We start from the raw sequence: 22,533 nt of genomic DNA, 5'->3' as shown, positions 1-22,533 counted from the left end.
CCAAATAGTAGTAGGTTGTGGTTTTTTTCAAACTTTCTATTCTTTTATTTTTTGGAGGTCAATTGTATTCATGGACCTTGATTCATCTCCTGAGTATATTCAAAGTATCCCAGACACTTAACAGAAAATATGGGACACGGAGAGCGAAATGATTGCAGTTGAATCAAAAGTAACTGTCTTTGAAACTGTCAGTTTCAACTGTCCATGGCACATAAAGAAGTGTTTTGGGCACAAGAAATACGACTAATAGGTTTCAGGTTACTCTGGTACACAATTTAAGTCAGTTCTTCATGAAAAGTTCTAGTATACAACATCTGTATGCCAGTGATTCTGGGGAAAAAGTGATCAATATAAAGAAGTTAGAACTTTGAAGAAATCCAGTTTTTCTCCAGATTCAATAATAAATGCCAAAATCAGAGAATGTAATAACTTATGATCTGAAAATACAGTTATTAACTTTTAAATGCAGGCTTTTAAAGTTCATTTTACAAAACTATTTCGAAAATGCTGCTGTGCATCAAAGAAAAATGCAAGGTTCACCATCCAAGAAAGAGCAAAGAGAAAAATGTAAATTATTTTATGGTGTTAAAAAATTGATAGCCTCAAGTAAAAATATATTTCTTGATATTATAGATTGATATTACACGAGGTTACAATCGCAAAGTAATATCTTGTGGTTCTGCCAGATTAAGAAGACATCTTGGTCTAACTTGAATTTAAAAATTCTTTTGCCTTGAGACAACCTCGGACCCTGGTCTTGTTTTTTTTCACATATAATCTAACAATACTTGATTTTTACTATGCATGCTAATACATATATGTATACTTATAATTGCACATTGATTTTCTACAGGCACAAACAGTGCTATTAGGTTTAATTGGTGTCTTGAGGTTTTTATCCACTGGTAATGATACAGTAATTGTCTGTGATAAAGGAGGAACTTCAGCAATGATTTGGCATCATGGTATGAATGTATTTCTGAAAAATTTGCTTTTCAAGTGTAATAGGCTTGAAAGCCAAATCTGGGCTATGCTGCTCTAGTAGATGCACACAGACACACACAGACACATCCTGATAATGCCAAAGGCAATTATGAACTCAAAACCAGAGATCTTCGGGGGACAGAAAGCTTTTTTGATCTATTGCCTAAGATCCTTGCCTGTGACTAGACACCTAGTCACATTGCTACTATGGCATACATGTAAAAATGACACCATCTGAAGCCCTGTATGCATCTTTTGTGAGGCTAAACATGCAGCTTAAGCAGAAATGTATTAGTGTGGCAGTGCCTGTTACCACTCCAAGAACACTTACTTGAGATAAGGTGTAAATATCTTTTCTCTGCTGTGACATGCTCCCATCTAAGCACAAATATCCTGGTGTCACTGTGGAATACCTAAAGCAGCATAGGGAATCTAAGACTAACCTTTAAGTAGCAGCATGACCCTGATCATTTTGTTCTTCCTTTGTCTTGGAAGCATTATTTTAGACTACTGGAGAGCAAAAATGTTCCCACAATGAAATTCTTTGTTGACTGACACATTTTGGAGGAGTCAAATAAGCCTGCAATAAGTCCTCAGCATTTCTTCATTATTTATACTGATGCTGAAGAAGATAAAGGCATTTTTAATGATACTTTCTTGACACTCATTTGTCCTAAGCTTTTCTTCAAAAGAACTTGCAAAACCCCTTTTTTACCATTTTCAGTGTCTCACCCACCTCACAGTAAAGAATTTTTCCTGATATCTAATCTAATAGTGCTTCTTTCAACTTTGAATCCATTCCTACTTTGTTCTGTCACTACATGCTCATGAAAAGGAGTCTCCATTTTTCTTGTCGGCTGCCTTCAGGTTTTGGAAGGCTGAATTAGGTCTTCAGAAGCCTTCTCTTTTCCAGGCTGAACAATCTCATTATCAAAATTAGGCAGATAAAGTTGGGTTTTGTAACTCTGACTGTGTTTCTGCCTGACTTTGACTTGAGATATTCTTTCCAGCCAGTGCAGAATCTGGGGCCATGTCTTGAACCTGACACTTGCACATTCCCAGTTGGCACCAGCACTGCCACAATAGTTTTCGCTTCCTATTCCGCATGCACCTCTTCCAATAAACCTCTCTGTGAACATTTTCCCAGAAACTTCTGTACATACTGGCTAGGAGAAACTTTCAACGTAAGAAGAAAACCTAGCTCAAGAAATAAAACATGGAGCTTTGGGAACCAAAGATAAGAAAACAGGTTCAGTATATTTATTTACATGAATAGTAAATGGCAAGATTAAATAAGATCTTTTGGCTTCCAAATGAAAAAATAAAAAAGCACTGAAGATTGTAAAGTGAGTTTGTTAAATTTGATTTATTAAGATAATGAGGAAGATGATTCAGTCTCTGTGGTCTTGCTGATCAACAAAGTAACACTTGGGCGGTGCCACAGTGTGTGACTCCTCATTTTAAATGACTAGGGCTTCTTCTAAAATCAAACTCTGGTAGTAGCATGGAATAAACTCGCCACTCCTAATTATTCTGCAGTTGTAGTGATTGACAACTGGCACGTAACCTTCATTCACATGCTGAAACTCCTTTGTGTATGCATTGTACCTTCATATATCAGTCGTTATAAAGTTCATCATTTTTATCTTTTTCCTAAGTTAATTTTCAACCTCAGAGTATAATGGAAAGATGAATGAAAATGTGACATAAGATAGTATAGTTTGAATAAATAAAATAAATTATTTACAGCATGTAATTTAGTATTTTTTTAAATTTATTTATTTTAATAAAAAACCCGTTGCATTCGGCTCAAACATTTACCTTCAAGGGAGCTGTTCTTGGTGCAACAAAGGCAAAATTCTAGCAATTCAGGCACACAGACCTTTAGTCCTTCAAAGTCAAAAAAAATTGCTATGATTTAATTTTGTTCATTAAAATCCACAGCAGTTATTACATGGGAAATCATTATTGTTCTAAACACTGTCCTACTTTCAAACTAGAAACTTTGGCTAATATAATTAATCCTGTGGGTCACAGCCAGCATCATCTTGGTTTCATGGGAAGCATTGCTGCACTATTTCAATTACTCCAGATTTGTTGCCTAAAGGTGCACGTTTTGCTCCCTTTATAGAAAACTGATCACACTCTACTTTGCCTCCAGATAATTTTCAATATTTCAGTGAACTGATGATTGATCATTTCACTCAAAGTTAGTTTTGCCTTCCTGGGAATATTATTTGAGTTGTTAAAAGGTAGACTTTCTCTCTGTGTTTAAAAATGAAGTTTCTTGGTATTAGGTATTCCAGTGGTTCTTTGCTAGGCAACCACTGTGTGATTACTTTCAAATCAAGTGTACTGGTTTGATGACATGCAGTTTGGAAGGATATTTTCCCATCTTGCCTTGTCATACAATGAGCCCCAGCTCCCCTTCTTGCAGTGGCAGGAACAGCACGTGGAGCTCTGAAGGTTCACGAAGGTGCAAGGAGGAACTGAGCAGAACTTCTTGAAAGTTATTCCCCCTCTGGGTTATGCATGACTGCAGGATGTACAGGATGAATTGTTTCCCAAAGAGAGGAGAGTCCTTCAGAAGAGAGGAGAGTTTCTTTTGCAGAGATTATTTTGTGTGTATAGAGAAGAAATATATGGCTCCTTTTCTTTCATGCAAACATTCAGCTATATAGACTATTTACTTCTGGAAGGAATAATGTGAAGAATGATATAATCATCCCCATCATCGTCAGCAGAGGCATGCAGTTTGGAGAAGCGCAGTAAGGAAAGTAGACACCTCACATACTCTTGTATGTAATGTGGCTCTTGAATGTAATGAGAGAATCCAGTAATCTCAATAGAAGTTAACTTGGCTGAGGATAGAACAGAAGTGGTAATTTAGCTTAACGTTTTAATTTACCATAGCTATTAAAATTCATTCAGTATATCTGTACAGAAGCATACTTGCCTCTGAGAGCAGACACAACACTGGTGCATTCAGTTGGGCCTCTGAATTTCAAGAATGGTGATTTCTTCCTCCCACAAACATTGTCAGCAGCATGCATGGTCTCAGAACTTCCTCTCTAAGTATGGTTTGAATACTGTAGAAGAACCAGCAAATTCTCCTCTTACATCCTCTTTGTGACACTAGTTCCAGGGAAGCAAATTGCTTGGTGCATTATCTATCAGTGTGTTCCCATAAACACACGGCAGCAGAGAGGGTACAGCACACAAAGCAGATAAGACAAGCCATATACTGAAAGTACAAATTTCTTTTCATTAAGTATAGAAAAGAGGATACAGTGTGCAGGTCATCTGTAGAATTTGCCTTCTAGATATTTAAAATCACAGGAAATGAATCCTGCCTGAAAGACACTAAATCAGTTAATGACTAATTGTGATGATGGACTCTCTACGTCATTTAACATGCCATAATTTTCTCCCACTCTCATGTTTATCAGGTTCATTTTTGTCAAAGGCCTTGGAAGCAGAGACTCTTTATTACTTTCCCAGTATCTACAGTGTCGTATTTAGTCCTACTCCCAGTTGCTGTGTTGGGTATCATGACCACACTACTGAGAGGAGCAGTGACCCATGTGGGTACTGGAATTGTGTGTATCATGTATTGTTATACACAGTGGAGGTGTGCAGACTGCACTTGACTTCATACCAGCTCATCCATAAACACACAGTTCTAGATACAGGAACTAAGTAAAGGAAATGAAAAGATGACACATTTCCTGTAGAGCCTTTGATTTCATTTTTTGCTCATTCTTCTACCTTAACAGACAATGTTTGACTCATTAACATTTCTTCCATGCTTTTCAGTTTGTTCATGTCAGTAGAAGCACTGGTTTACACTCCACCTGGCTCTTTACACCTGTTTTTATGAAATTATCTCAGTTGCTGGGTGTAAGTCTTTCTTCAGTGAGGCAAAACAGACAAACAGTAAGCCAGCAGAGCACCCTGTGGTTACTAAGCCACATCAATTCCCTGGTGCCATTCCCTGCACAGAGAAAAACTGATGGGGATTAGTGGAAATGACAATAACCCTTAGCCCATAGGAAAACCCACAAGGCTCACTATGTCATGGTGTACTGCAATACCTCCTAGTTGTAACCACAGCAAGTTCTATAAGCACAGCTTCTGAAATGACTTTCCAGTTTCTTGGGGTCACACAGTTTTCACTGGCATAATTGTTCTGAAAATGTATGCTTTCATCTAATAGAGGCATTATGGAAACATTCACAGGCTTGTCAGCCTCTTCCAAATAGATCTCAAATTGATGTACCTTACATATAGGAACTTTTCCTTTTCACACATTCCCATATTCCAATCATGAGATTTTTATTTACCTTTAACTTTCTAATTTATGATATTTCATTGATTTTACAGTGACTTCAGAGATGCTTTGGAAGAAAGTAATTCTTACTGAATTAGTTTCTTATCTATAAAATATTTAGCTGTAGTCAAACTATCCACTGTATGAAATGCATTTGTTTATATGCCCTCTGTTACTAATGATTAAGCTTTAATTTGCCTCAACTAATAAACCCATTGTACTTCTGCTTGGGTAGTTGGATGTACATTCCTTGGGGGATTAATCTTTATATGTTTCAAATTTCTTCATTCTTCTGATAGTTTGCTGTAACAGGACAGAGTCACTTAACTATTGCAAATGATGCCTTCTGCAAATATACTCTAGAAAGTTAAGGTTTGTAACAAGAAGCCATAAAATTTATTAGGCCAAATCTGATGCAGTCAGACAAAACCACATAAAAATTCTCTGGCATATAAACTCTCCTTTACATCTGAAATGCAAGCAACCTACTTCAAGTGAAGTACAGAAATCACTCCCAATTCAGTTTTATTACTGTTATTCACCATGACTGTCTGAGAGAAAAAGTAAACAGCTATGAGGCTGAGAGAGCTGTTAGTAGGGCACAGGTGATAAGGTCAGTAGCCTCTACTGAGGAGAGAGGGAAGAACAGATTATTATCCCCTGTGGAATCATAAGGGTTAGCAGAGGAGATACAGTGAAAAAAAAATCATGTTATGTGAGATAAAATAACCTTCTTACTGATTCCTTGAATGTATGATTTTTCTATACAGCAAAATAATAAACTTTGTGTTCAGATTGACCTTCTGAAAATATCACAAATGGCCACAACTGTTTTGAAATGCCAGCATTGAGCTCTAGTGTCTATTAATGACTTTTTCTGTAAAGGCATACTCACGTGCATGTTACATTTGCCGTAAAGACATCTATTTTCAGAATCATATCTCAAAAGAAGATAACAGAAGTCACTCAAACCTGAAATTAGGGCACAGAAGAAACAGTCTGCAGAAGGAAGGATTTTGTATGTAGTGTGTACAGAATCTGATGAATAACAGTACTTTCACATTTGTGGCCATGAAGATATACCATGAATACCAAGTCTGGAAATTCAAGATTCCTTTCAAAACTTTACTCATCTAGAATGATTGCTGAGAAGCTCTTCCTGTCAAATAAATAATTTCCGCAGAGATCTAAAACTTAAGGATATTAGTTTAGCAAGATTTACTTAAATTTCACATGAGAATTACTGTGCAGATGCTGCTGAAACTCTAAAAAATATTTCACATGCATTGTTTTTGTGAAAGTTAAAATATTAGCAGGTCAATGAACAACTGTCTGTATCCCAATACAATGTGAATTTCCTTTTTGTGCTATTATTGCAGGTGATTATGTAGTCATGACTATATACTTCGACTTAAGTAGAAGAATGGGATACTTTACTATACAAACATACATTCCCTGTATATTAACAGTGGTTCTTTCCTGGGTATCCTTTTGGATCAAAAAGATGCCACACCAGCAAGAACAGCATTAGGTAAGTTGTTAATAATTCCTTTTTCTGATGTTCCTACACTAGCATTTGAAAATGTCAGCTTCCTTTCAAAGACACCACTAGGTATACACTTTGGATTATTACTATTACATCTTGCAGAACCAGATCTACTTATTACTGAGACTGCTGGATTTTTTTCCTGTAACAGGGTAATTAAAAGTAAACTAATCTGACCCATTGGATAACACTGCCACCTATTTTGCATGAAACTCTTGAATTAATGTCTGTCTCCTTGTTCTCACCATGATATTTTAGTGACATTTTTAAAGAATTAATTAATTGCACTGCTGGCTTCCTTCCCTTCTGTAACTCTCCCCCACTGGGCATTATGTCTTATATATACAGAAAACTGTGGGATATGATAGTATTAACTCAGGCAAAGTGTTTTAGCTTGCATGCTTGAAGTTAAGCTTCACACTGGGTGTATTGATATTTTTCATAGATTGTGGAGATTTATGCTGGTTTAGGTTTTCCAGAAACTCATTTGTGTCAGGACCAGAATGTGCATTTTGGCAATGTGCTTTAGTGTACACTTAGAAATGTTGACTTAGACTTAGAATTTTTTTTTCTAACATCTAATAAGAAAACCTGCAGGTTTTGACAGCATCAAGGGTATAGGGGAATGTAACAGCCAATTATATGTAAGTATCAGGACCAAAGGAAAAAGAATTCCTTAGTTCAGATTGTGTTTGCCAGGTCTGCAAATATGAACTGATTCAGAAACCCACCAGTCTAGGAAAACAGAGGAGCCTGTGTTAAAGTTTGCATGTCTGTTCTCAACCATTCCCAGCTATTTGTTGCGTCCTCCTGATGCAGTTTGTTACTATGTAGGTCCATTTTTCTGAGGTTATTTTAAGGGAATGGAATGTTCAGCCTTCATTCCCTCCATGGGAGTGCCAAAGGGCACCAGAGCTCTAGCAACAGGACGGACACAGAGACTCACAGTTATTCTGTTATCCAGTAACACCTCCAGGACAGCAAAAACACCATACACAGGTGAGGACAGAGCAGTTTACAGCTGCCTGTTCCTGGCAGTGTAGACTTGCCTCTTATAGCCAGAAAACTGATCAGTATACCAGGTCTTACGTATACTTCTCTGCTGAACTCTTAAACTGAACTCTTCTTCTTAAATTGAGTGACTCAGGGGAGACAAGGAAAGACTGACTGTTCTCCATCATTTTTAAAAGGAAGTCTGAAGCCCCACGAATGGGGAGAGTTGCATAGCCTCCAGTTGGGTTATCCTTCTTAATGCAGAAGAAAAAAGAGAAAAAAAGACATCTAACACTTTGCATTAATGATTTGCCATAAGCATTTTTGATATCCCATACCTACAGGTGTTTCCACACACCACACGGCTCATTTTTCCAAATAATCAGACATAGAACTGTGTTAGATCACTAATCTTAGAACTATGGTAGATCACTAATCACTATGTTTTAGTTTCTCCTAAAACTCCAACTGAGAATTTAATTTCATAGGCTAAAATACAACTTTTCTAAAAGTAAATTCAGGTATATATGGGTCACTTCTTTTGTGTGCAGAATCCTGTTGCTCTCAAATTGGCAAGGCCTGTTGACTCCTGGGATGCAGTAAGTAGATGTTCCCATTTTGCTGTAGACCTGGGTGTATAATGCAACTTATAAATCTGTCTGAGCAGCAGCACACATCCATATCTAGATAGTGGCACATGGTAAAATTGTGAGCAATGCAGCCAAAGGCAAACTGCTGAAATTGTCCTATTAATTAGTTGAAATTAATTATAGAGACTCTGTGCAACAAACCCTCTCCAAGTATAGCTGCATTAATGTAAAGGGCTAGCACCAGGGAAATATTTCACTCTCTGAAGTTAATGAATAATTTCCAAAGTTATTGGAACTACTCATAGTTACATGAAGGATAGGTGTTATTCCTTTCTGAATAATGCTAACTAATATATTTCTATGCTGGTAAAAAAAAAAATGGTTTGGGACCATAAGTATTCTTTCAGCAGTGCTGTCCAGAGACATTAAAGCATTCTTTTAATCTTGTTATTGTAGTCCCCTTTTCACATGCATTTTGAGGTACTAAGGCCCAGACCGGCAACAAGACCAACTCCAGGCCACCTGAAGAGTCAGTGAGAGAATGGAACTAAAATTTGAGTGCTGGATGAGAACTATATTTTTCACATTAGAATCTAACTGAGTTATAGATGAGATCCTGAGTTATTTTGCTCTTCATTCAAAGAGAAATAAAATATCTCTCTGCAGTTTCTGCATGTCTCTAAGTAACCAGAATTATCTCAAAATGTTTTAAGTGACGAGGCAGCTTTCCCTGAAGAAAAGTTACGATCTGGAAAAGAATAAGTCATTTTCCTTGAAGATGAAGGGAATTAAGTTAAACTGAAGTTTTTATCCAGTTTCCCTGTACTTTTTCAGAAGGGGTATAATATGTAATAGAACCAGGTAGTTTCTACAGAGCAAGATCAAACTGCAGTTTAAAAAGATACAGTGGGTATCAAGGCCAGCAATGCATTGATGTGAAAAAAGATACAGATGATATTTAATAAATAATGAACATTCCTTTCCTTGCCATTTCATCTTTACCTGATTCACTAAAAAACCAAGAAAGTAACAAAACAGGTGCCAGACCAGAAAGATGAAGAATTAACTTTATGAACATGTGATAGCATGCATGAAAGCAGCAGAGCTTTCCTTTAGTGTCCCACCAACATAACCTCAAGAAAAAATTAGCCTTGCTGACCAGAGCTTCTAACAATGAAACTCCTGCCACCTCACTTTGCATATGCTTGTCCAGTAAGCAGATTTCAAGCAGTAATAATTTTAAATAACCGTTTAGACCAATGATCTAAAAGTTTGAGTGTTTTCATGCATTATGTATATCTGCATAATTTGATCACCCAGTCATTTCTTTTTTGTTATATCAAATAGCATATTTACTGAGAGAATATAACATCCCAAAATGGTATTTACACAGAGGCTTGTAAGCTTACACTTGCAATTTCTACCTGAAAATTTTGAAGTCAGGTTACCTCAGAGCTGTCCTTAGGTGATACTAAAATTCTGTTGAAGTAGTTCATGAGCACTGTGAATTTCAATAACAGATGCAAAGTGCAGTTTGCGATACAGACTCCACAAAGTGAGAGACTTCACAATTTCATCTGGCAAGACATATGCATTTGAAACCACTCAAAAGACTGAATTTCCTTAGCATGAGAAATAAAATAAACTAAGGGTATGGAAACTAGATATTATATTTGGAAATAATGATGCTGCATTTTATTCATATATATACATATTCTGTATATTCTATATATATATACATTCTGATTTGTAAATGTACAGAAATACAAAACTGTATCATCTGGTGCACCTCCTTTCTCTTTCATCTCTGTATGTATCCCCATAAATTCATTTTAACATTTTAAAGTTTGTGCCTCTGTGCTAGATGTAAAACTGCATCTAGCAATTTTTTGCTAATTGAGAATTTTCCTCATTTTAAAACTCCGTGCTTGTTTATGATGGAAGAAGGAATCCAGCTACAAGCATGATTTGAGCTGGTATTTCACATTCAGGCTTAAGGCATGGATGTAATATACAGGCTGAGTTGAGGACTTATATACTTAAACTAATTGTTTCTTTATAGCCTCTAAATAAAAAAAAAGTCCTATCACTGGATGAGTGGGAAGTAAAAACTTAGATTTGAGTCCAGGTAAACAGGATGCTTTATATTGTATTGGAAGAACTCTATAGGTTTTGAGGAATTTTTTTAAGATAGTAAAATGTCTGAAAGAATGTTCATGTGGCTCTGGAAAGGATACTTTTGTGTCAGAAATCTAAATGTGGATTAGGAAGTGTTAAAGAACTTCATTTTATGTTGTAGGAGATGTCATAGTCTGGATGTGGTTCTTTTGTCGTTAGTGACTCCTAAGGCCTAGGTCAAGGTCATACAGAAATTGATTGACCTACAGTCAGTAAGGGTCAAATCAAAGCCAGAGAGTTCACACCTTTTGCAGTTGGCTACTGTGATGAATGGCTAAACATGGTCTTTGCAGCTTTTTCAAAGCATCAGCTGGCTACAGAACTGATGTTGAGGGGTCTGGAGAGGTTGCTGGATCATGCCAACCTCATCTGCTTATGCTGGGAGGTGGTATGGAATTCAGGAAATGGAAGTATTTTCCCAATAGCTTTTGTGTCCAAGGCATGCACAAAGTCCACACTTTCCACTTCCTATCAGCATCGCTTTCATCTTGCTTATTGACTTGTGATTATTTTCAGAAACTTTTTGTTAGTTTGTTTCTGGGTAATAGATATATAAGGAATTCAATTAATCATTATTATTCAAAGTTGAGACACAGGCATTAATTTGCCTTCTGGCTTTTCCAGGGACTTTCTGTTAGCTTGAATGGAGAAGGTTGTTTCTGTGAATTACTTCTGTCCTGTGAATCACTTGTAGCTTCTGTCAAACTTTACAAGTCAAAGATGGACAATCCTCATAAAGAGAAAGTAGTCAAAAGTAATCCACAGATACTTCTTTCTCTCCAGAGTGTTTTTAGTGAGAAGTTATTAACTAGAAGGCATAATTTCAGTAATTCCTTGCCATTTCAAACACTATGCACCATTGTGAAACATAATTTTAACTATAAAAAAGGAAAGTTGTTTTTGGTTGAGAAGGATCTCTATTGAGACTTACTTGTGGGAAAGCTTTAATTTTTTTTTTTCCCAAGCCAATAAGAAGCTGGTAATTTTTTTTTTTATGAGAAGACATGCAGTTCATAACAAGTTGGGAACAAAATGACTGCTATTCCTCAGGAGTGAAGAGAAATTGTTTGAATTACTAGCAGTCAAATAACTGACATGACAGAGATTCAACCCTAGCAATGGTTTTATTATTTTGGATATTTCACATTATCCCATTATATTCACTATTACTAAATCAGTCTCAGAAGTGATGCTTTGTATGAATTAAAAAGGCTGTTTCTGTTAATGTTGCATCTGAAGTTTGTATGAAAGTCTTACTCTGACTGAGCAAGTAACATTGACTTCCCTTACTCAGAACGAAAATGGCACTGGAGGACTCCCAAGGAAGCAGTGGTGTGAAGACACACTTTCAGAATTCATGGTCAGATCTTAGCAGAATTTTTTTTTTCTCCCTCAAGCTCTTCTTTTTGAACATAGGATTTTTCCTGAGATCACTACTACTGTGGAATAGAACATGTTTCCTTCACTGCTTACTAAGTTTCTTGGGTTTACTTTTCTGGGTTTAGTATCTTTTCTGCTTCATACTTTCCTTCAAAAATTTCTTCATTCTCTCCCTCACCCCCATCTTCAACCTAACTGGGACTGGAAAAAGGAAGAGATGAAGAAAAGCATTTTGAGAGGCTTTTGCAATGTCACTTTTGCAAAGATGAAAATAAACAACAGGGCAAATCTTTGTTTACAAAATAACTTTGTCTGTACAGGTGTTATTTTTCTTTATTTCTTAATACTACTAAATGAAATAAATTAATTATTTGGGTACACTTTGGATTTGAGTTTTGTATGTATCCAAAGATTCTTCTGTGAAGTGATGTTGCACACAATTAAATCAAGTTTCTCTCCGCAGGTATCACCACTGTATTGACCATGACAACTTTGAGTACCATCGCAAGAAAGTCATTGCCCCGTGTTTCCTATGTCACCGCCATGGATTTGTTTGTGACTGTATGCTTTCTATTTGTCTTTGCTGCTCTGATGGAGTATGCCACCCTCAACTACTACTCAAGTTGCAGGAAACCAAACTGTTCTAAGAAGAAAAAGTCGGTAAGATGGGAGCATTTAAATTTCTTTTCATGTGCAGCTCAGGGAGCAGATAATCATTCAATGGCAGCCTGTAATCACATGGCACTTCACCCCTCCAAGATTTTCTCAGTGGTGTGATCTGCCTTGAAAGCTGAGGAAAAGTCACCTGTAGAAGCAGTAGGAGCAGCTATGTGCCTGCTGAGTGAGGTCTGTTCCTAGCAGAAGCAGCCTGCTCACCATGGAGGAGCAACCCTGCCTACACATCTTTTGTCCTCCAGTTACTGTGCTGGTAGTTGGAAAAGTCTCCCACTGAAACAGATTGCATAGCTTGTTGTACAGATAAATGCACATCAATGTATATTCAAATGCATTGCTATTTCATGGCTTAACAGGTCTAGAAATATTTATGAGCAGAATTTCACTGTCTCTGCTGGGAGCCAGCATTTGGTTTAAGCCTTGTGCACAAACGCACATGTTCCCAACGACAAAAATAGAGGACACTTTAAAAGGTTTTAGGCATATCTCATTTTTGGCCATAAACCAACTTGGAAGTTGGTTTTTGGCCAAAATCCAAACCAGCTTCCAAACTAACTTCCAGAAAAACACAAAAGCTATCTATTTACAATCAACTAAAACAATCATGCAGGAAGAATTGCCTGGTTTACTTCATAACTAATAGAGAAAAATATCTCAGTGTAAACATACAGAAGGGGGTTGACCTGATAAATATCATATGTTCAAGATCAGTAGTTGGAGCTGGTGGATGCTATTGTGTGTAATGGAGGAAATAAGGACATCTGAAATAAGGACATTTGAAATCAGAAATCAAAGCCAAATAGGAAAAATGTGAAGAAGGAAATTGAGGAGAGAGAAGCCTAAATTTAGGGAATAATAGGTCATGATGTAGAGAGAGATTGAATGAAGAGCTATAGAAAATGATTGAATGAAGAACTAATGAAGGAAAAGCTGAAACAAATATGGGATTAGAGAAAGTCTAAAAAGCCGTAGACTTAGTCAATGACAACTCCATTAAACCTAAAATAGCTTCTTGCAAAAAAGCATTGCTCACAAAAGGCAAAAGATTGTTAACAAAAGAAAAGTTTGAGACTGAAATGAACTTGCTAGTGATCAAACTGAAAGTGCCATCCTATAGAAACACTGAGTAAAAAAGCCATGAGTTTCTTTCTTAGTAGGATGTAATTCCAGATATATGAATGAAGACATGAGTAAGCATGCAACATTGATGGGATTTAAATTAACACCAGAAGAAATGCTCACTATTGCTTGGTCAATAAATAAATTTAATGGGTTGAATAAAGATTTTAAGTCTATGAAAACTAGATTTGCATTCTGCAGAAGTTTCATGCCATTTTCAAGTGTACAGAATATTGTGCTGAATACGTAGAACACTCTGCATGAAGTGTTTTATGCATTTAAGGGCTTGGTCCAAGGAATACTATTGAATGTAGATGCATGTGAAGCACTAAGTATGTTTTCTTCTGAATAATTCTTTTATTATCTTTATTTAAGCTACCTGATGTAAGTTTTGGTCATGTAATGGTAAGTAAGTTGCTTTATTCAGTGAGAGAATTGGGGACATGAATAGATAGTTGACATTTACTTACACTAATTCCTAAGAGAGCTGTATTGCTGTGTTATGCTTTACCCAGACTTCACTAAAAATATTGTTTTCCTTTTTTGTTAAAAGGTCAGTGTGTTTTCAGCTATGGCAGAGGAACATTTCTGCCTTTTTCTATAAGAACTTATCAAGTGATATGAATGGGAGGAGGGTCAAGTATAGAATACTATGTGTTATTTTTACCTCAGAAGCTTTGTGCTTCTGCTTTATATAATACAGAAGTTTCTCACTACCTTTTATGAGAAAGTAATGAGCACAAGTTATGTTATAAACTTCTATGTTTAACCAAGTTTCACAGAAAAAAAAGTTGATTTATGCATATGCAAAACCTTTAGCAAGCTTTCAGGTGGATTTTCAAATAATTTAGGCACGGAAGTTGAACACTGTTAGTTGTACTCTATCTATAAATAGAGTATGTGCAGCACCAATAAAATTGGAACACAGAACAAAATTGTGTCTCTAAGTTGTATGAAATCTGAAACTGGAATACCTGCTATAAGTATATGTAAATATAAAGCATTTGGAAAGCATGAAGCCTGTTAAACAGCTGATTGAATGGTCTGCCATTTAATAAGAACAGAGTTAGAACAAAAACATTGGGATGTACATTTCTCAAGTTGGATATGCTGAAGTTTCTCATTTACAACTGCTAGATCCATGTTATTAGCCTATCTTTTTACAAATAATAATAATACACTTTTTTTTTTTTTTTTTTTTTTTTTTAACATGAGTTCTCTGATATATTTTAAGATGTCATATAACTTACAGCACGCATTACATCTATCCAGTTTCTACTACTGTCAGTCCCTGGACAGACTTTTCTGAAAGATTAAGTTAACAAAGCATGTTGAATGGGTAGCAGCACTTTTCTTTTTCCAATTAAAATCTATAGGAAATATAATTAAATGATATTAGGGTTTAAAATACTTTATCTAAAACTAGTCCTTCTCATCTGCTTGGAAAGCATCTGCAGCATTTCCAAGGTTTTTACGCACTCTTTTTTTTTCTTCACCTTAAAATAGTCTTTGAGCAGGACCTTTGTCTATACAAAAATATCTTCAAATTACAGCTTAGATAAGCAATGTCTCTGGCTCTCAAGATATTATTTGTTCCTTTTCAGCTTTGTAGAGATGACACTTAAAAGGTGAAATTTATTAATCTTAGTAGATCCATGTTCAGGTAATCCCAAGCCTTTTCCTCCTAGCAAACACACATATACTTTGTCAGAAATAATATTATTAAGCATGTTTGACACTGCACCTGAACTGCCTTGTCCAAGGCTGTGGAGAAGTGCCTTGCAGATCTCCTGAGTTGGGCTGAGATGGTGTGTGTGCAATATTCTCTGTATTGTGTGTGCAGTACTCTCCTCCTAATCCTAGCTCAGCTGGACACACAGAACACAAGGGGACCATCCACCTTCCCCTTGTATCTTGTCACTTCAGGATACCTTACCTGACAGAGATTAAAACAACCAGATTTATCTCTCTGTATTATGATGACAATTATTTTTTCTTCTGTCCTGAGCAGACAGTTGATATAATAAAAAAACAACAAAATACCCAATAGATGAGGAAGTTTCCTTTGCAGAGCCAGAGCACTTTTTTATCTTCACTTACCAAAGCTTTCTAAGCTTTTATTTTTTAACATAAATGTTTTAGACAGGCATGGAAAATTCCAGTCCCTGAATTGGAAATGTTCATAAAGACTTGCAACAAATGTACAATATCTGACATAGTGGTATAGCAGAACTCAGTGTATACTCTAGTAATAGCTTTTTCTTTCCAAAGTAATAAGTCAAAAAAGATTGCTTGTACAATAATCTTAGACCTTTTTCACATGGCAACACATTGTGGGGCTCTGAAACAAGATGCACAAAAGAGAGAGAAGACCACACAGGTGTAGTTTCTGTCATCTAAACTCAGAGATAAAGTCATTCACAACAAAGAGATTTGCAATAATCTGCTTCTAAACTGAATCTGCTTGCAGTTCACAACAGAATGCACCTGAGACATTTTAGCATTTACTTACGATAAAATGAATTGTGCCCAGAAGTAATTGACTGGATACCATAGGGCTGTTGTTCAGGTGTAGTTATCTGTGTTGGCAGTGCCAACATCTAAGTAGAGGGATGCCACATCAAGTTCTTAGCTCAGGGACCAGCATTTTTAATGAGATGATTAATACTACAGTGAGCCAAACCAAAAGATTTGTAGAAAGCAAATTAAGTCAATGTAAAAAGGAAAAATTTCCATTGAGGCACATCAGTCACGTCACCAATGTTTTTCACAACCAGGAGGAAAGTTTTCAGATATCCCCTAAGACCTTCATCAGGAAATGTGAGTACTTTGTATAGCATGGAATCAAGAGCCCAGAGCATCCTCCTAAACGCAAGAAGTCGTGACCAGCTTGTTAGAGCACAGCCAGCACATTCCTGCAGGCAAAGCCAATGCTCAGCACAATCCCGGGGAGAGGAAGGGCCCCTTAGGTAGAGAAAACGAGGCTGACAGGGCTATATCTGCTTTATCAGGATGGTGCAGACAGGCAGCGAAGCTAATGGGGCATTTTCTAGTGATGTCAGTGGAGGATGTGACATTTGTGAAGATGGCATGGGTGGCTTAAAGAGAGAGGAGACTGTTGTGAGAAGGCATCTTGCACACCAAGGAAATGATGTGACGAAAAAGCTGACAAAGTGTAACTAGAGAGTACACTGAAGGTGTAAGTGGTCTGTAAGTGGAAATGCTGCTGTGAGGATGCATGACACCAAAGTGTCCTATTTCTGAGCATGGTTAGTGTGATAAGCACTGAGGGAACAAGCCTTGGGATGGCATTTTGAAATCCTTTACTGGAATGATCACTATCTATTGCTGACCATATCTGGTTTTATAAATCATAGTAAAGTTAAGAGGCACTGAATGCACCTATGTGAAGTGGAGGATATTGTATCACTAAATGGAGAGGGGGGATAGCTTCCTTATTTTTGAAAATCCATCTTAAATATAGTAGCTGCAAGTGTTTAAAACAACTTGCAAATAATATCCTGACAAGTGAACTTCCAAGTGTGAACTCCCAAGTGTGAAAAATTATTGCTTTTTGCTGTGATTATTAATTTTGATCTGTATCATCCAGGGAAACTTGTCAAACTATTGTGGCTTTTTTTTCTCCTCAGAATTATTCTGTACTTGATATGAGACCACCGACTACAGTCATCACATTGAACAATGCCATGTATTGGCAAGATTTTGAAGATGCATGTGTCTATGAATGTCTTGATGGAAAAGACTGCCAGAGTTTTTTCTGTTGTTATGAAGAGTGTAAATCAGGCTCATGGAGGAGAGGACGGATTCACATAGACATCTTAGAACTGGACTCCTACTCTAGGGTCTTTTTTCCTACATCCTTCCTGCTGTTTAACCTGGTCTACTGGGTTGGATACCTCTATCTTTAAATGTTGCCTGTAGCAGTGAAGACTGCTGCGTTTTCTCACTGCAGATGGATGGTGAAAGTGCAGAAAAAGTGAAGGACACAGTCAGTTTCATCTCAAATTATAAAGACCACATTAACCTTCACCATCACAGAGCCTGATGAAGAATTTTTAACATATAATTTCCTGAAAAAAATAAAACACAGAAGAATTCTCTCCTAACTGCTCTTCATTTTAAGAAAAAGGTTCTTACAAAGTTCAGCTGAATTTGTAGTGTAAGCGATGTTTATGAATAATTATTGTATATTAAAATATCTACTATTCTCCCTTGCCATAGAACCTATTCACAATTCAGGCAAAGTTTATATATGTAATTTTTATTTTTCATTCCCATACTTTCTTCAAAATGTTGTCATGTCCCTAAGGATCAGAGCAATGTACACTGGCACTAGCAAATAAGCCAAAGCCGACGAAAATGCTCATTTGTATTTAAATTTACTTGATACCGTAGCTTTTGGGAAATAGATGATCTCCTTGATATAGAGTAACCACTAAGAGACAATAAGAAATGTCTGGTAGGATCAAAATGTGAATATTACTTTCTGCAGATGTCTGGGATTCAAGGAATTAGCCAGTTACCCACACATACTGTTTTTGACTTAAAGATGAAAAGGCAGACAGAAAAGAAAGCTATAATTTTGATATAAATAAGGCTTGCCTATCTGGGAGGCAGATGTAGGCATAACTTCTACAATTTTTCAAGCTTTTAACTTTGTTTTTTATGACTCATTAAACACAGGATAGTCATTCATTTCTAAAGTACTATACTTGAAGCAGGACAAGATTCCTGCTTGTTTGTGTCGTAGCAGTTCATAGTGCATAGCCCATGAGTAAAAATCATTATATAATAGCACCAGGAATATGTGACTTTCTTTGGATTTCAATCTGCTAAAAAGTGTGCCCATGCATTCTTATGTTTCCTCTCAAAGTTGTATTATAAAATTGAAAAACGTGTGCCCAAGGCCTTTTTTTCTCCTTTTTACAACGTTAACACTGCAATATTTACTCATGGTAGCTGTTCCCAGGCCTGAGCTAAAGACTGAACACTCGTGGCTTGAACAGTGCGTTACAGGAATTCAATTGTGACACTTAGATTAAACATGAAATAGTTTCCACTTATAGAAATAAGTTCTTTTCATTCTTTTGCAAAATTTCCAACTATATTTTACACTAAAAATCAATTTTGTACTTTTCAAGGTTTTGACCATTCAACTCTAAACTACCCATTTTTTTCCAGAACTAGTTTTGCGGTCTTAAACTAAGTGATATCTTTTACAGACTGTCTACAAAACTGTTAATAAGCAAACAAACCACATCCATACTTAAATAGCAATAGCTTTTCACTACCCTTTGCATGACAAATTGTTAAAAGATTGAAGTGAAAAGATAATTAAAACAGCAATTCTATTTCTTTTCTGTTTTGGAGATAATTTTTTATTAACTCAAAAAATGTGTATCTCTTCCACAAAGTATTTGATGAAAAAAATGAATAGTGGATGTAATTGAAAAGGAGTTCCTTTTTCCTCAAAAGGAAAACCCTGCAAACAATCAAAAACTAATGCAATGGTAATTCTAAAGGAACAGAAATTCTGTCATGTTCTTTGAAGCGTCACTGTCTTGCTGTCATTGCTGTTGCTCTGTTCTTCCACTGAGTTTTTAATTGGGAGGAAAAAAAAACCTATCACAGAAGTTAATTGTAGCTATTCAAAATCTTTCTTCAGTTTTTAACTTGTCTGAAATATCAGAAACATAACTGGGTTTAGGTCGTGGTGGGGAATTACTGCTGTAAGGACTGACAAAATTCAAATTACAAGCACAGAGAAGAAATATTTTGAGGCAGAATCAAAGCCTTATTTTTAGAAAAATCTGTCCAATCTGATGTCTTCTAAACGAATAATAACCTTCTGATTTCAAAATACATGTTGAAAATTTTGCTAACTCGTATTAGCAAATTAGCTGCTCTGTAAACCTGTGTCCTGAACTTGGAGGCATGTACCTAATTTAAGGATGACATTGATATTTTAAGTAGTGCAAGAAGGTGATTAAATATGAGATGGATATCCTAATCTCTAATTATTAATTAGCCTACTCTAATAGTCACCTTCAGCCATATTTTGCAAGAATACTAGAAATATTCTAAGCCTAAATAAAAGAATGGAAACCATTTTCCTTTAGAGGGGTGATCCTGCAAACCCTCTGCACGATCAATTGATTTTGGTTGTAGTACTAAAACAAATGATGCACAATCAGGTGCCTTCCACCATTAGATCTTGAACAGGTAAAGTGATGTTAATTTAACAATTCCATACTGTGTGAATTTTCTGCGAAGTGGAACATTCCCATGTTACATTATGAGCATATGCTTTTCTTACACTTTTGCTCATGGCTGCCCATGAGCCTGCTGAAAGCAGACAGCCCCAACAGATCCTTCTTTGGAAGACTGAATCTGCTAAGCCCATTCATATTGCCCATTTTCTGACTTTTTTCATAAACAGAAGATGGAAGCATCTAATTCCAATATTTTCCACTGTCCTAAATCAACAAATAAGCTTTAGACACTACTGCCTTCTGCTCTTATAGTGAGCAGAGATGTCATATTCTACTGTGTCATTTATTCTACTCTGGAGTTATCAAACTATTGATTTTTATGCAAGGCAAGAAGCTGCAGGCTGGCAGGTTCCTGAATGCATTCCTCTGCTTGTTCCTGGTAACTTGGCTTTCTCACTGCTTTACTGCTCTGTGGTTTGGCAACCACTTAAAAACCTTGGAGATCAGGGAAGATAGGATTCCTATGATCTGAATCATTCAAAATGCCATTGTGGTCTGCATACATCTATGTGCCATATCCTTCTGCAGGAGTAAGAATATCCTCACTGACCGTCAGATTTTCTTTTGCTTCTTTTGCACATTAGTAAAAACTAACGTTTTCGTGTGCTGTCCCATGAGAAATATAAAAACTCTATTTTAGCATTTTCGAACATGTTCTTACAATATAATTTCATATTAGAAACTTGCATTTATTCAACTACTTCTTTTTGTTATTTAGAACTTCTTTTTACCCTTCCAAGGAAGGGAACAGAGGAAAGCAAAACCAAATGAGCAGTGAAATGAACACATTTGGCTGCATAAAACTTCAAAACCAAGTATCTTCACATTACATTTCTTCCTTGTTGAAGCTGCAGAAGGGATTGTGAGGGTTTTTGAAATAATCACCTTCTTTTCCCAGAAGGATCTAAAGTCAGTCCTCTTATTCTCCCCTTCAATTAAAAGTTCTTGGACATAGTTTTTTCTTTTTTGAGGGCAGCATTTTCAAGGCAACTAAGAATGTATAAAAAATACTGGTCTGCTTAATTCAATCTTCTCAGTTTTTTCTGTCTCTGATGCCTAGCATATTGACAGCTCCCTTTTTTACAGCCATTCTTCCAAGAACAAGGGTATAAAAACTTGTAGCCAGCTTACACTCTCTAAATGTCTATCAGTAATGTGGAACTGCAGTGCACCACACACCACACAATTTTAATATAACTTTCTAACCAATAAGTAGGGGTGCAGTTTAAAACACCGCAGGCATTTTGATAACCTTCTTTTTCTCATGTTCTCCTTAATCAACTCTCAACTGTATATTGCTGTATTGTGCATACCAATAAAAATGATAAAAATTACAAAAGCCAGAACCATCTTCACAGAGACAGTGATGAGTAGTGAAGCTAAAAGAAGAGAAAGAAATTATTTTTTATTACTGTGCAGTTCTTATCTGTTGCAGTCTTCTTATTCAATTTAACCCACAGCTAATTCCAAATCATCCACCTGGAGGTTTGCACATTCATCAGCTGGGACAGCAGTGACACATGAGCCTTTAGCAGATAGGAAATTATTTCTGGAACTGCAGGCATACTGCCAAATAACTCAGACAGATAGCTATCTTAAACACTTCTGCAGCTCTAATGTGTCTTGATGTTTAGCATCTCATGTTATTTCATGAATTTTTCACAACTCTCCTTACTTGGTCATTTCATGAAGGCTGTTTACCTCCTTTCTGTACAAAATTTCACCATATATCTAATAAAATTACTCACCTACATGACCAGATGCCAGGTAGCTCTGGAACTGCTGATTGTGTGAGAAGGGAGACTCAGTATTTTAACACAGACAGATTTCTCAGAATCACAGAATCCAATAGGTTGGAAAACACTTTGGAGATCATCAAGTCCAACCTATGACCTAACACCACCTTATCAATTAAACCACAGCACTAAGTGCCATATCCAGTCTTTTTCTAAATACCTAAAAGGACTTTCATTAGCCTCACCATCTGGAGGGTTGGTGTTATCTTATAAACTGTAAAACAAAGTGCCCACTGAAACTTGTAAAAGCTGTCCATAGCAGTACTTTTTCCATTGCTTGCTCTTTCCTAGTTTCCATAAAATGCAGTAAGAAAAGGCAAGCTATATCTCATAATTCTAGATGCCTACACAGATGATTTTTTTTTCAAAGTATCTTCTTCTTCTTGCTCACAGTGAAATGCTTGTGCCTCTTATGTCAGTGCCTTTATCATTTATTAATATGAAATTATATTCCTTAACATTAAAAACTATTTCTCATCTGAAAGTTAAAAAGTGGGACCAATGACCTTCCTGGGGTTCTTCCTGAGTACCACAGTGTGTGACCAATATTCTAAATGTCTTCAACCTATAGACTGAGCATTTATCTGCATTTTCTTTATTTTTCTAAACAGTCTGTAGGTCTCCTATTTCCTAAGCAGAAAAAAAGCTG

The 22,533-nt window shown here is 36.4% G+C and overlaps 1 protein-coding gene across 1 annotated transcript in view; it reads left to right on the top strand.

Annotated features, from left to right (window-relative positions):
- GABRG3 (gamma-aminobutyric acid type A receptor subunit gamma3) overlaps positions 1-19,102 on the top strand; it is a 288,690-nt gene extending 269,588 nt beyond the window's left edge. The window contains 5 exon segments of the mRNA XM_066313582.1: positions 6,694-6,813; positions 6,816-6,845; positions 12,465-12,661; positions 14,171-14,200; positions 17,446-19,102. Coding sequence (XP_066169679.1) covers positions 6,694-6,813; positions 6,816-6,845; positions 12,465-12,661; positions 14,171-14,200; positions 17,446-17,724 — 656 coding nt within the window. The 3' untranslated portion in view covers positions 17,725-19,102.
- The last annotated feature ends 3,431 nt before the right edge of the window (positions 19,103-22,533 follow it).

The sequence above is a fragment of the Sylvia atricapilla genome, chromosome 2 (genome assembly GCF_009819655.1).
Source record: "Sylvia atricapilla isolate bSylAtr1 chromosome 2, bSylAtr1.pri, whole genome shotgun sequence".
NCBI classification, from domain to species: domain Eukaryota; kingdom Metazoa; phylum Chordata; class Aves; order Passeriformes; family Sylviidae; genus Sylvia; species Sylvia atricapilla.
Note: the sequence above shows the minus strand (reverse complement) of the source record. Positions and strands in the feature narration are given on the sequence as shown.